Below are 15543 nucleotides of genomic sequence, written 5' to 3'. Positions count from 1 at the left end.
TGTTTTATACAGATTTCAGTGCTTTTCCCTCTCATCACATTTAGAATCTGGGCCCCAAAAGAGGCGCAGGCAATAATGCTTCCACGGTAACTGGGCTCCATCCTTATTTGTAAAATAAGAAGCACTTCATTTCTCAAATTTTAATGGAGCGTTCCTTCCCGGATCTGTAGTGACGGATTCATTTTATAGATGTGGAAATTAACCCCGCCCACTCTTGAAAGCGCTCCTTCACCTCCTTCTACCAAATTCTTTGAAAGAGACCCCGGGGTCCCGGTCCAGAGCATCCCTGCCTCCATAGCAACCAGACTCGTCTCGGGCTTCCCGTGCACCATGGCGACGGCGCGCCGCCGTGGTCGCTATGGTGACCGGGGCGGGCGCAGGGCCGCGGGCAGGGCGCCTGCGCCGGGAGCGGGCCCTCGGCCCCTCAGCTGCTCTCGACATGGCGCTGAGGCGGCGGCCCGCGCTCGCCCTGCTGCTGCTCCTACGGGGTGAGTCCGCGGGCCTCTGCCGGGCGCGGCCGGAGGGGCCCGGGCGGAGCGGGGGGCGGGCGCGGGGGCCCGGGGGTGGGCGGTGCGGGGGGTTCCTGGGTTCAGGGAGGGGAATCCCGGGGATGCGGGGGTCCGGCCCATGTACGGGGTCAGGGATGCGGGGGTCCCGGGGTCCGGGAGGGGCGGGGAGCGGCCCCGAAGGTGCGGGGGGCGCAGAGGTGCGGGTCCCGGGTCGAGGTAGGGGGTGCGGGCCGGGGAAGAGGTGCAGGCGTCGGGGGGTCCCGGAGGTACGGAGTCCCGGGGGTCTGGGGGTCTGGGTGCAGGGCGTCCCGGGGTGCGGAGTCCGGCCCGGGGCCCGTGGCCCTGCGCTCCATCACTGCGCGAACAAAGCCGACCCGTTCCCGGTCCCCTTTGTCCCGCCGGCGCCCAGCCCTGCAGCCCGCCCTGGAGTGGCCCGGGGGCCGCCCGGACGGGGCCTTGGTCTGTCCTTCCTCCCCCCAGGCCCCCCCAGTCCCCGGCTGGAGGCCTCGGGCAGCCGGACGGCGGGACCACACGCTGGGGGCCGTGGGCGCGCGCTGGGCGCTCGAGACCGCGGTCCCACGTAGTCCTCAGAGCAGAGTCCAGAGAGAACACTGAGCCCGAAGTCTGCCCCCAGGAGCAAGGGACACTCAGACCCGGGGTCCCGAGCGCCGCACCAGCCTCGCCTGGGGCATCAGCAGTTCCCCCCCGTTCTCGGGTCGGTCTGTGGTCTGCTGAGTTGCCATCGTCATCCCATGATGTTTGCCAGAGTATATACAGCGAAGCCCCAAGTGACTGTTGGGGGGTGGGGTGGGCGTACTAGGAAAACAAAGGCTCCTGTGTTGGAGGCTCACTGGGGGGTGGTCCTCAGGGGTGGCGTGAACAGTGAGGGTCCGGGCAGAAGCCGGGGAGCAGGGCTCTGTGATGAGGGATAAGTTCTGGGAGTCGATGTTGTCCCTATGCTGTGCTTGAAAGTGGTTTCCATAAACGTGTGGTAGGGAGAGATGAATGATCAAAGGCTAGCCAGGGGACAGGGGTGTCAGGAATGTCCCCTCCCGGCTTTGTTGGTCACACTGACACTGTCCTATTCACAGACTGGAACAACTCCCTATTGTTGAGAAGATCTGTTCACATGAGAGTTTGCAGTTTTCATTGCAGAAACATTTGGCAGTTTAGTTCAGGAATGAGTTTCAAGTTGGTGGTTTGTTAGTGAAACTAGTGGATGCTAAGGCCTTCACATCCCCTTAACTTCTTATTTAAAAAACGTTTTTTTTTAATATAATTTAATTTTTTTTTTTTTTTTTTGGCCACACCGTGTGGCATACGAGATCTTAGTTCTCCCACTAGGGATGGAACCCTTCCCCCCTGCATTGGGAGCGGGGGTCTTGACCACTGGACCGCCAGGAAAGCCTCCATTAACTTCTTCTTTTGGTCTCCTGGAGGGGCTACTTGTGTGCCTTTCTTAATGTTAAGGACTGGGATTCACCTGTAGAACATAGGAGGAATAATCACAGTTTTGCAAAATAGCACTAATGACAAAGAATAGAGGTGGTAGGATGTATTAATACACTTTGAAGGGATGTAGCTATCATTTTTAGTAGGGAGCTCTTTTCTATTATTTGCTTATGCTCTAAATATACAGTAATATCTTGAAAACTATTCCTTCACAGGGCATCACAGCTGTGTCTCTTTTATTTTCATGATTACACTTTTCAATTGCTATTATTTTTGCGTGTTCTCATTTTAAAAAAATCTGGTTCCTGATTTAATAAAAACATTCTTTATTAGCTACCCTTTGCCAGGTTCTGTTATAAAAATTTAATATGTATTCATTTAATATGAATAACTCTAAGAGGTTGTTCGTATCATTTTCCCCATTTTGTGGACTAAGAAACAAGTACGGAGAGATTCAGTAACTTGCTCCGGGTGACATCCCATGTGTTTCAGATGCGGAAATCAACCATTTGTGTTAATCCATTTTTTTGGTTACTTGTATTATTCCGTTTGACATGGAGTTCTTGTTATGGATCATTTTAACCAGATTATTAAATGTTCAACGCTGCGTGGTTTGTAGATAAAGTATTCTTTTGTTGAATTGGTGACAGGTGCAACTCCTCTTTGCAAATGTTATATACCACATGTCTTTTTTGAATGATTATGTGGTAATTATCGTTGGGTTTCCAAATCTTTTGATGTCCTAGAGAAGTGCTTCATTTAGAGTTAAAACAGTTACAGTTTGTATTCTTGGGATAAGACAATTTGTGTGTGAAAGTTTAGCAAAATCTGAAAATCATAATTTCCGGGAAATTTTTGAAAAAAATTATAAATTTTCCATTTGCGTATGTTTGGACCTCTGAAACATTTTTAAATGACCTATTTTGTGTTGTTTTCAGTCTTTTGAATTAATTATATCTGACTGATATAAGCGTTATCAGACATGCGTGTGCATGTGTGTGTTCAGAAAAACAAGGACCACCTGCCCAGAAGCATGCACTGCTTCAGATCAGCTGTTCATTCCTGAAAGGCCTGTTGAAGGCATTTGTTCTGAGTGCTTCAGGCTGGGGAGACTGAATGGGCAGCTATTAGAGATTCTTAATCACAAGTAATTGCAGCGTTACATACAGACAAAATGCTCACACACCCAACCCCAAGCTCTGGGAAACTAGCTCTTAAGGCAGCCTGGCTGGGTAGGCTTAAATCAATTCTTTTGAAAGAAACCAGATTTGTATTAATAGCCCACTTTTTGAGTTGGCCATATAATGTGACTGAAGAGGCTGTGGATTTAGTACAATCCAACCAGCAGCTGTTAGCGATGTAATATTAGCAAATTCCTTCTCCATAAATTCTTTGCATTTTTTCGCAAGCACAAGTGGAGTAAAACAAAGGAAAATTTGTGTGTGGATGAAGTTAGGGTGTATGGAGTCTGCTGAGTGATACCCTAGTCATGAAGCTGGATTCTCTTTAAGACAAGTTTATAATCAGGTGGTGAATGTGATGCTGTTAGGGCTGAAACAGATTTCAGATCTCCTGTGTTTACCCTCTGGATGCTCACAGTATATGCAGATAGCTTCAGTGGAGTCTAAAGGGTTCCTGAAAGAAAGTTTTGGTAAGCACATTCTTTTACACCTAGTTTAGTAAGGACAGTGTCCAATGTGGTTCTCTGTATGGAGATCTAAGGCCTTAATCAAGTTCTGCCATGTTCACGTTGTCTGCTTTGCCCAACTTAACCTCAGCTCACAGTGATCTTTACTGTCTCTAAAGCATGGCTTGTAGTTTGTAGTTCTGTTCAGTACAACAGACATTTACTGAGTATCTGTAATATGTCCTTCATGCTAGGGGTGCAGAAAGGAATAAGGCATCCTAAGCCCTTGAAGAGCCAGGATTATTGCATGCCGAATTATGTTGCACTTTAGTTGTTGGGTGTAAATACATTTTATCTTCTCAGTGTTATTAAAAATTCATTGGGAACAGAGGCTGAATTTAATTTCTTTTGTATCTTTTCAGGGGCTATAGTAAATATTGTCTTTGTCACTTGAAAGTCAGTTAACATTTCTTAAACACTTCCTATGCGTCCAAGCATCTTTTTATGTATCTTATCTCCAATGACCCCAGAAACTTTTGGAAATTCTTGTTTTTTACTACAGTAAAAACAGTTTTTGTGGAAGAACGAGAATGGTATTTCTTGACTTGGTTTACTTTAAACATCTTCTTTCTCTCATCTACTCTATGTAGTTTTATGAGGTTAAGAAGAAGAAAAAAACATGGGGAAATGCTTGTGAAGTCATTTAAGTAACACAGTCGTATACCATAGGATTCCAATTACACAAAACATCTTATCCTTAGAGGAAAAACATCTGGAAGATAGTGAACCAAAATGTTGATAGGTGCTGTCTTTGAGTAGCAGGTCTTATGGCTCATTTTTTTAAAAAATTTTATTATTTATTTATTTTGGCTGTGCTGTGCAGCACGTGGGATCTTAGTTCCCCGAACAGGGATCGAACCCGTGCCCCCTGCAGTGGAAGCGCAGAGTCCTAACCACTGGACCACCAGGTCTAATGGCTGATTGTTTTCTACTTCTCTCTTGTTTTTCTGGCTGATTCTTTTGGTTTTTTCCCCCCAAGTTTTCTTGGATAAGGATTTTTTTATATATAATGAAAACAATTGCATTTTTTGGGGCCTCCTAGACAAAATAGTGGAATTTTAGAATTGACACTTAGTAAGGATTTTCTTTTAAAGTGGGAAAACTTAGTTAAAAGTGATAGCATGTGATTGTGGCTTTTTCTAGCTCCTGAATTAATGTCAGCTGCAGTGCAAGAAGGACGGGCAGCCTTGAAGTTGGGTTTGATCACGCATCCTTTGTGACTCATTTGAGAGATTTGCTGTTACTGGCTCTTGGGTGGGGCAGCCAGGTGTGGCACCCTCAGCAAGTGCTTAGCTGGCAAACTGAAAGAGAGCTGATGAGAATACCTGCCTCTTCCTTTTTTTGAACAAACAAACGGAATCATCTGAGTAGCTGCTTTGGTCTGCCTTTTCGGCATCAGCCCGTGTTTACTGGACCCCTCGTTCGTGCCAGCCGGGCAGCTCCTGGGGGACTGTTTTCTTTGTCTTGGGTGATACAAATACCAGGTCAAATTGACTTCCTTGGGAAACAGACTCTGAAAGATGTTTCCTGAAGTAAGCCGACAGCTGAAGTTCCCTTATCACTTCTTCCTGCCCACCAGGACTTCCTCATGGGATGTCTTTCTCTAAGGAAAATATTTGACGTCTTTAGAATGAAGTGCAGCTGTCTGGAGAATTACAAGGAATGCAGCACATCCTAAGACAACTGCCTTTTCTTTCCTTTTTCTTTTTTTTAAATTTGGTGCCATGTTTTTCCTCTAAAGTGTCTCTACCAGGGTGCTGGAGCTCAATCAGCCAATCCATCATTATTAGGCAAAAAGCTCCGTTTTCATGGCAGTAGAGCTTTCCACGGGCAGAACAGGGCCAGCTAAGCTAAGCGCTGCCCCAGACCAGAAACATCGCACAGTTTAGGTAGTTAATGAACAGAGTAGCACTTTGGGTAAATGTTTTACGTGTTTAGAAGCGAGAGCACTTACTTTGGGCTGGCCTGGTAGAGGAAAATTTCAAGAAGCAGCTGGACTTTTGACAATAATTTGGTTGACTTAGTGCAGATTTTTGGGGAATGGACGTGTTAGGGGCCAGTGAAGTGGAGGAAATACCGTGAGCACAGGTGTGGCATTGGGAATGCATATGTTGTATTTTGGGACCAATGAGTTATCATAATGATAACTAATAACAGCTGCCAGTTATTGAAAGTGCGCCAGGCACTGCGGAGAGCGCTACGTTATGGGGGTCTTAGCCCATGTCAGCGGTCAGTCCCTATAGGGCTCACTTTGCAGGTGCTGAACCTGAGGCTCAGGCAGGTTAGTTACCTGGCCCAGGTCACAGCTGGTAAGTTGAGGAGCCAGATAGATGGTCATGGACCTTATTATGTAGGTTCTAGAAATTCATGTGGCAGTTTGAAGCAGAAAGTGATCTGATCAAATGATTTTAGATGTGTTGGACTGATATTATATTCAAGATGGTGGGAGAGGGAAGGTCAGTTAGGAAGCGTCTAGAATAGTTCACAGTCACTCCCTTTAGGGTAGGTCTCTCGATGTTGAATTCATTTTTGTTTATATCCGAAAATATATTTATTTTCATCTTGTTCTTGAAGTATAGATTTACTGGGTATGTAACTTTAGGTTGACAGTTATTTTGACTTGGAGCCTGGGCTCCATTACACGGATGCTTTCTGGTTTCCATCGTTCCTGTTGTGAAACCTGCAGTCACGTCATCAGCCTGTCTTTCTCCAGCTACTTTAAAGATCTTGTCTTCTCTTTGGCGTTCTGAAATGTTACTATGTGTGTCTAGGGTGCATTTCTTTTTAATCTACTTGTTAATTTGTTATACTTTGTGTATCTGTGACTTTATATCTTTCTGGAGAATTCTCAGGTAGTGTGAGTTCAAATACTGCCCAGCTTCTATTTTCGTAACTCTTTCCTTTTGGAACTCTGATTAGATATATTCAGTCTTCCATCTTCCAAGACTGTTAACCTTTCTGTTGTAATTTCATGGTCTTCTGTCTTTGTGCTGTTCTGGGTTATTTATTTAGTTTTGTTTTACAACTGTTTCTTTTGCCAGCCATGTCTAATCTGTTATTTAACCAATGTATGAAGTTTTTTTTTTAACCCATTATATTCATTTCTAAAAGTTTACTTGGTTCGTTTTATAATCTGGTTTCTTTTGCCTGCTAATTTTTCACTCCTTTTTTATTTTATTTATTTATTTTTAAAAAAATTATTTATTTATTTTTGGCTGCGTTGGGCCTTTGTTGCTTCACTCAGGCTTTCTCTAGTTGTGGCAAGCGGGGGCTACTCTTCGTTGTGGTGTGCAGGCTTCTCCTTGCGGTGGCTTCTCTTGTGGAGCACGGGCTCTAGGCATGCAGGCTTCAGTAGTTGTGGCTCGCGGGCTTCAGTAGTTGTGGCTCACAGGCTCTAGAGCACAGGCTCAGTAGTTGTGGTGCACGGGCTTAGTTGTTCCGCGGCATGTGGGATCTTCCCGGACCAGGGCTCGGACCCGTGTCCCCTGCATTGGCAGGCGGGTTCTCCACTGCCCCACCAGGGAAGCCCTTACTTTTTTATTTTTAAACATTTCACGCACAGCTGTTTTATATTCTGCATGTGAGACTTCAAATATCTGAAGTTCTTGGGGGTCTAAATCTAATGTTTGTTGTTTCTTATGACTCTTACTTTCAGTGACTTGTTTTTCTTTACTTGTAAATGGCGTTTGGTTGATCGCAATCTGTGCGGATCTGGGGACGCTTTTTGTGAGAGACGATGGTCATCTGGGATGGCTTTCAGGGGCCCTGGCAGTGTTTGGTTGATCGCAACCTGTGCAAATCTGGGGACGCTTTGTGTGAGAGACGATGGTCATCTGGGATGGCTTTCAGGGCCTGGCAGTGTTTGGAAATCTCAGGCTCAGCTCTGCCTTCCTGCTGGCCCATTGGCACAGTCTCCCTAATGACCCTCAGGGTCATGCCCCACCCATCCTATTATTTTCTGGGTTCAGACTACAGCTATTTCACTTGCTGCGTTTAAGATCGCCCACTTCCCGCGTTAAAGATCGCCCACTTCCCAAGAGCCCAGAGGTGCAGTAAAAACTACAGTTTGCTTGCGTGGGCTCTCCAAAGTTGGAGTGCCGAGGCCTTTTGGAGAAGCTAAGCCACGGCTGGAGCTGGAAACAAGAACCTCGGCTGTACCTAACGTAGGCCCCCTTCTATATAACTTAAGGGTCACACACCTTCCTTTAAAAGTTTATATTCTGAAGGTAATGCTTTTGTTTTCATTTTTCAAGTATAAAACGAAGTTAAAATATTGGCTCTGTTTTTTCGGAGCACATATGCACCCACGAAGGTCTGATAGGGTTGAGGGAAGGGATTGAATGAGTCTTGCTAAGCATCACTGCTGTCAGGATGGGGCTGTCCTGTTATAAAGACATATATATACCCAACTGCACAGCCGTCATCCCTGTCCTTGGGTGGGTTTATCTGAAGAGCAGTGAGCATTGATCATTTGAGACACAGCAACTTAAAATTTGGAGAATTACTGCCGTCCCACACTCGACAGGTGTCTGGGACAGCAGCTCCCCACTCTGCTGGTAACAGGACAGGTGAAGAATTCTCCAGATTTTCAGATTCAGATTCCTACAGGGTGAGGTGAGAGGGACCACCCATCCCAGACTCCGCTGTCCGCTGCCTCTCAGATACTTTTCTGGGTGGAGGGGGGAGCACACGTGGGTGTCAGGAATTCTGGACCCACTTCCCAGCTTTGCACGTGATTCATTTTGGGACCTTGGGGAAATAATATTGGTTTTAATCCAAGTCGCTTGAAAGTAATTTAAGCAGCATTCCTCTTCCCCTACCACCAACACATTCACATTTCTTTCCCCTGTTAGATAACTCACAGTGTGAGTTTCAGATCCAAAGAAGTGGTTTTATGGGAATACAAGAGAATTTTTAACTGATTCGTTGAATTACTTTATTTGTTAATAAAAAGTGCATTTGAAGGTTTTGAAAGCCCAGTTATAGAAATGTCTTCCTCTTCTGAAAGTTTGGAAGTTTTTAGAGCTGGGTAACCTTGGTTTGAAGCCCTCTTCTACTCCAAGAGGTTAGGAAATTACATCTTTCAGAACCTCAGGTTTTGTGTTTGTTTTGTTTTTTTAATCTGCTACAACCGTACTTACTATATCTAGTGTTTTAAGAGTTCCTGTGTTTGTTTACCAGGAAGAAAAAAATAGACCACTATTTGGTTGGGTTGGTAATCTGTTGTTTGATATCTAGTGTCAGATATGGAGTTTTCACTCTGACCATATTTGGTCTCGCTTTTAAGTCCACTGCTGGTAGAGAACGTTAGCGGTGAATCTGTAGAGCAGTGGTTTAGTAAGAACAAATGTTTGTGTCTTTAATTCACCAGGTCCTGTTTCAGACCTTCATCTGTGGAGTAGTTTATGTCAGAAACACCGTGTAGATGATGGAAGTTATGGCCCTTTTTTCCAAATAGTACTTTCATGTACATATGTGGAAGTTTTATATACTACTTTGGGGGTTACAACCCCCAGAAGATCATTTACGACCTCAGGTTGAGAGGCCTTCTCAGGGGCCCAGGGGCCCTGGAGTGCGTGTCTTCTGAGGTAGATGCTGACTGCATGCAGAGCTCAGGACTGGTATACAAGCGTGTTATTTTATTATTCTGTTACTTCTTCTTTCCCTTAACTCCGTCCCAGCCTGACGCTTCTGTGAGGCTGTGTTATGGATGGTGACTGGCCGTGTGAAGCATCTGGTCGTAATTTGCGTACATTTCCAGTTTAGCTCGCTCTGTGGGTAGGTCAGAGGGAAGACTTTGATTTAAATGGAAAACAAAGTATGCATGTGGCTTCAGAGGTGCTTAATTCTGTGATTTCCGCAGTGCTCTGTCGCGTTAGCACAGCTCCAGCAGGTGTGCAGGGTGAAGCCCCAGGAAAAGCAGAGAAACCCTTGCTGGAGCTGCCTTTCCGTCTCCCTCGGTGTCCGTGTCTGTCTGTCTGTCTCTACCCTAGGCAATGGTGATGAGAGGACAGACCTAAAGGACGTCTCGTGACGTTGGATGAGGGATCTGGCCCTTGCTGAAGCCGGAACAGATACCCTCCCGGCGGCCCCATGGCTGACCGTGCTCCCCTGTCCACCCCCGTGTGGTCTCTGCTCCCCCGGGCATCCTCAGGCTGGTGACGTTCTCTGGGACGAGTTTGTTTTCGTGTTTTGTTCCCTCTTCCACTAACAGATCTGCTTTCTGTGCTGTCCTCGGCAGGTACGTTTTCTAGGTGCAGAGTAAATAAAACGTGTTAGGACTTTGGTGCTTCTGTCCTTGTGCGAGCAGCGCCTTTCAGCTCCCAGTTTTGAAGCTACTTCTCACGAAACTTGGAGGCAGACTCTTTAACTGGCGCTCAGAGGCTCCAGTTTGGGGGTCCTGTCTCGGCTCTCCTGCCCTGCCCCACAGGGCTGGGTTGTACAGTCCTGGGCTTCCAGCAGGGGCGCTGCCTTCACGGGAGAATCGCCAGGTTTGGGCTTCGGGTGGCAGAGACGAGGCACTTTGGCGTCCACACCAGCCCTCTCCGTAGAGGAGTTGGGCTCTAGAGAAACGTAGCCTTTTCCTTTTCCTTTACAAGATAATGGCTATGTCATAAAGAGAAAATTGACCCTAAGAGTGTATTCACTTAATTCAGTTTTGTCGGGGAAATCACACGATTTGGAGCATGGTCTTGGGCTCTGTAGAAGTGTTCCATCACTGTCTCCTGAGTCACCCTTGTGCGTTGCCATTTCTGTTTTATTGTCATCGCCCACCTGCCCCAGTGCAGGTCACCCTCTTTGTTCAGTTCCGCTCATCCCCAGTATCCAGCTCAACACACTTCTCTGTAAAGGCTTTTTTAGGTCTCTGGCCTGTAGCGATCTCTTCCTTTCTGAATTCCTGTTCATCAGGAAGAACGTAAGCTAGACCAAGGTTTGAATCTCAGCTCCACTGTAGGACTTGTCCAAGTCAATCTCCTTATCTATAAAAGAGTAGAAAAACGTATAACTCTGTAGGATTGTTTTGCAAACCAGTGACTATATTATAGTGTTCCTATCAAAGTTATCTGTATGAGTGATAACAAAAATTACACTAATCGATATAGTAAAATTAAAATTAATTACATTAAGTGCTTAGCAGAGGGCCTGGTATAGTAACAAGCTCTCAGTGCTGGGTTTTCGGGATTTACTGTCACTGCTAACTGTTGATGCTGCTGTTACTACTTTACTACAATTCATTGAATGCTCAGTTAATCAGAGGCAAATTGAAAATGAACCTTATCAAGCGTAGGCTTTTGGACTCCTCCATTACAAGGAGGCCCCTTCCGAGGCCCCAGGTTTCATCCTAGCAGTGTCCTCAGATTTGCAGAACTTAGACGCCTTAGCTATAATCAGGTAAGACTGTGCTTTTCTTCCCCTCTGCTGCCTTCGTGGCCTTGCACTGGCCCAGCACAGGGAGGTGAGTGTCTGTTCTTAGTTGTGGTTTGGGAAAGGGGCAGGGGCTTCACTAGACATTTAGATGGGGGCTGACACATATTTCTATTCAAACAAATTACAACCTGGACAGATGAGAAACCAAGGCCTAATTTGTATGTTTCTTAATTGTTATTTTAAAATAATTTCGAGTCAGAAGACCTGGTTTCTACTTTGGTCTCTGATACTTTCAAGTTTTGAGGCTGTGATTGTCTCCTACTATATCCGAGCCCTCTTCTCTTTATCTATAGATAAATACCCACTTTACAGGACTCTTATGTGCATCAAGTGAGACTGTACGTGAAAGTGGTCCTGTACATTATAAAGTGCTGTGCGGATGTAAACAGTATCATTCTTGGCTTTATTCCCCTTGGGTTCTAGAATTTCATTAGTCCTCTGGTTCTTTTTTTTTTTTTTTAATTTTTATTGGAGTATAGTTGGTTAACAATGTTGTGTTAGTTTCTGCTGTACAGCAAAGTGAATCAGTTATACATATACATATATCCGTTCTTTTTTAGATTCTTATATAGGCCATTGCAGAGTACTGAGTAGAGCTCCCTGTGCTGTACAGCAGGTCCTTATGAGTTATCTATTTTATATATAGTCCTCTGGTTGTTTAGGTTACAAACCTAATTTAGAGGAACTTTCTCATATTAAAGCTTCCCTGATGGCCTATTTTGATGGGATAGAAAGTTTTTACATTTATTTTTTCTGTGTAGGAAAGACATTTCATCTAAAGTACAGATTGGTGTCCAGATTTTTTCTTAGGAAAACAAAAATCCAGTTTTAAGTTTCAAGAGTAAAGAAGAAGAAGTTATCTGACATTCTTGGATTTAAAAAGTGGTTCAGTGATATTTGTAGAAAAGATTAGACCTCTTTTGCTTGGGGACATTTTTAGGCCTGCACTAGCAAACTTTGAATAATAAAAAGTTTCAGTGGAAATTCCAGCATATCTTTAAGTAGAGGAGCTGCCAATATAAATCAGTGTGTTTACATTAAAAATAAGCATCTTTTTAGATAAATAGCTATGAAGAATGGATGAGTTCAGGACAAGAAAATGTCACGTGAGTATATAGGCCTCAGTATCCACAGGAATCCCGTGTCCTGGGACCAGGGTGCCACATGATGGTGGGCGCCCTCAGCTGCGAGCGTGTCCAGAGAAAGTAGGGGAGAGGATGAAGGAAAGCCCTCAGGAACTCAGCAAGTCACATGCCTCTGTTTAGACCCAAGGGGCATGTAGTTTCCAAGAAGTGCTAAAACAGACCATGCATTAGGCATGGAGTGTGGCCTCCCAGCTCTCCTGGGTTACGTTCTTGCTCAGTTCAGGGCGTCAGCTGAAGAGCCGAGTCCTGCAATCCGCCTCGTTCCAGACCCGCGAGATAAGATGCGAAAAACCATTCCCTCTTCCTACGAGGGATGTTGGTGTTGGACTTCTGTGGAGGAGGGAACCGTCTTACAGGCCTGATTTCTCACTACCTGTCTGGTTATAGGAGACCTGGGTGCACCTTGGTTTACACTTGGTCTCAGCAAGTCCTTCAATCCTCTTTGTTAGCTTTATACCCAAAGAAGTAGTATCTACCCCTCAACTCAACAGACATGTAGGTTATAGAGCTTTAGAGCTGAAAGAGACTGTGAGACAGGGTTTCTCAAGCTCGGCGCTGTTGACGTTTTGGGCCGGTTAATCCTTTGTTTTGGGGGCGCGGCCCTGTGTGTTGTGGATAAACACAGCACCCCGGCCTCTCAGTGCCACTAGCAGCGCCCCCAGCCGTGACACCCAGAGACGACTCCAGGGGATTCCGGGTGACCCGGGTGGCAGGGTCTCTGCAGTGGAGACCCTCTGCTGTGAGAGGCCCAGAGACACGCAGTGCCCAGCTTGGGTCATGACTCCCGCCTGAGTGGGAGTGTGGAGCTACACCCACTTCCCAGTTTCCCCTACATTAACGCGGAGTGGAAATACCTCCTAAAAACTATCTGCAGTTGCTGCTCTGCATTTCAGGGCGTTTTTGCACGTTGGATGGAGTCCTGGCTGGTCACCTGCTCCCTACCTCGTGTGTGGGAAACAGGGTGCTGAGCGACACCTTCACCTTAGATTAGTGACATTCTCAACTCACACTGCTGGGGTCTCTTTCGGGCATCAGTGACAAGCTCAGTGTCTGTTGCAGAGACACCTCCTGGCCTGCGCTGGCCTTGAGCGGGGAGCAGGCTGGCTTGTGGTTGTGAGTCAGCTCTGCAGGTTTTTTCCTACTAGCGGAGAAGGAAGCATTGTTAGGAACGCAGAATCCAAACTACAAAGAATTAAAAACAATTTAAAACTGTATTTTACTTTAAATAATATTTGTTATATTTCTGACCAAAGAATGTTTACTTCAGGTTTATGTTTTCTTGCTTTCTTTTTCTATTACAAGATGCCACTTTAAAAATCCCCCAAATCATGGAAAGTCATTTTAAGGTGTGATCTTCAGGTTTTTAAATTTAAAACCTATTCATAATTTTCCTCTTCCCGATCTGTGCCCTTCTTGGTGCTGTAAGATGGATACTGAGTTCATGCCGTTATTAAGGGCTCTAGCCCTTGAGCTCTTGGAACATTTCATGCTTTCGCAATTGTGAGCACGGTTTGTCTTTTCCGGTCATTTCCAGTCCGTGACAAACCTGTCCACTTTGTAGGGCGCACGGGAAACATCCCCCTTGAGCTTTGCCACTTCATTCCCCAAACCTCAGGGTCCCCCACCCCCACCCCCTGGGTCCAGTCCGTATTTATTGAGTGACTGCTGTATGCACAGGGCATCGCGATGAGGCGTGGCCAAGGCCGTGCCCCTCCCCCCCCCGGGAGGAGACCACGCTGGCCGCTGGCCGCTCCTTCCTCTCCCTGTGGGTCTCTGCCTGCCTGTGAACGCGGAGGCTGCAGTGTAGACTGCGGTGTAGACGGCTGTTGTCTAAGGAGAGAGCCAGAAAGTTCACCTTCAGAGAGGAAGGCTCAACGCTTCCAAGCTAACAAAAGCTTCCAAGCTAACAAAAGCTTCCATTGGAAAGAGGTGTGTTATTGAAGCGAGCTAGTTCTTACAAAAAGCACAATAACCGAAGCCAGATAAAATCCATTAGAAGGTTCACGTGAGATATTCGGAATTTTCAAAATTAGCTTTAATGAGCCGAGAAAGGTGTGAACTGTTTCTTCCAGGGCAAGATCTGCTTTTCCCGGGCATGTAAAGCCAGAACCAGTGGTCCCTGAGCCGAAAGGCTCCCAGGCCGCGTTCCCTGTGCAGTGGGTCAGTGTCACCTGTCACCTGTCACCGGTGGGAAGCCTTCCGCTGCATCCATCACCCCAGGGCGCCGTCAGGGCCCTCAGCTGATGACTGGCTGTGAATTAGACCAACAGCACTGCCTTCTCTTGTGTTTTCAGGCCTGATTTTTATGGTCTTCTGAAGAGCCAGCGCCGGCCCCCTCCTCCGACCTCCTGCAGAGGTCTTCTCGGGGCTGGGGGGCCGGTTACAGCAGCACGGGCCTGGCGGGCGCCGAGGCCGCTCCTGGTCTAGAGGTTCTTTTCCTCACCCCCGCCCTCTACGTGGTGGAGGGTCCGGTACACGCGGTGAAACATGATGCAACCGGCCGGGTGAACTATCCCCAAGCTTCTGCTTCCATTAGGAGAGGGTTTGACGTGACCCCCTGTCCCCCTTTTTAGTGCCTTTCTCTGGACCTTCCGTGGAATGACCACTTCTCTGATCCAGACGAGTTTCCGGGACTTAATTGCAAGACCCCGCGTTTCCGGAGGCATGGCTGCCCCCCCCCACCGCCCCTGCCCCAGCCCCCCCAGGGCCCAGGGCCCAGGGTCCACCCACACAGCCTTTCCTGATGGGGGGGGGGGCGCGACGCAGGGGAAGCACCGTGCTTTTCAGGCCCAGATGACGAGGAAAATCCCTCAGGAAGCTGCACGTTGAACGGGGTGGGGGGGGGGGGGCGGGTAGCAGGATGAAGAAACCTGTCATCAGGCTCCCGTGAGCTCTGAGACCACCTTGCGGTCCCGCTCTTCGCTGATGTGTCCCAGCTGGCGGTGAGCTGGTACTCCTTGGCGGCAGCATGCGTGGAACCGCACGCGGCAGGACAGCAGCCCGGGCGAGAGCGCACGTCTGGGGCCGCGCTGACCCTCTCCCCGCGGGGCCTCTCCGCGGGCCCGCCTCTCTGTTTGGGGGTGCGGTCATCACAGTGCTGCCTCGCGGGGCTGCCGGGAGGACTGTGAGAGCCCAGAGCCTGCAGGGGCCGGTGCTTGGCACGCAGGCGTGCTCCTGAGGACGTCGGTGCGCGTGCGTGTGTGCGAGACGGTGCACAGCCCTGTATCTGTGTGAACATCTGTAATTCATGTCATGTGCACACACACGCTGCATTCTTGTTTAGCGTATGGCTGTAGTTTGACTTGGAACCTGCATGTCATTC

General features: G+C 47.3%; 1 protein-coding gene across 4 annotated transcripts in view; it reads left to right on the top strand.

Annotated features, from left to right (window-relative positions):
- Positions 1 to 358: 358 nt before the first annotated feature.
- JAM3 (junctional adhesion molecule 3) overlaps positions 359 to 15543 on the top strand; it is a gene marked incomplete at its 5' end in the record, with an annotated part of 60077 nt that continues 44892 nt past the window's right edge. For all 4 annotated transcript variants that reach the window (XM_082477487.1, XM_082477485.1, XM_082477484.1 and 1 more), the window contains one exon: positions 359 to 488. In XM_082477487.1, the coding sequence (XP_082333613.1) occupies positions 359 to 488 (130 nt within the window). The remainder of the gene's footprint in view (positions 489 to 15543) is intronic.

This window comes from Balaenoptera physalus, assembly GCF_965194825.1.
Source record: "Balaenoptera physalus genome assembly, chromosome: 10".
In the NCBI taxonomy this organism is placed as follows: domain Eukaryota; kingdom Metazoa; phylum Chordata; class Mammalia; order Artiodactyla; family Balaenopteridae; genus Balaenoptera; species Balaenoptera physalus.
This window is presented reverse-complemented; position numbering and strand designations above follow the sequence as displayed.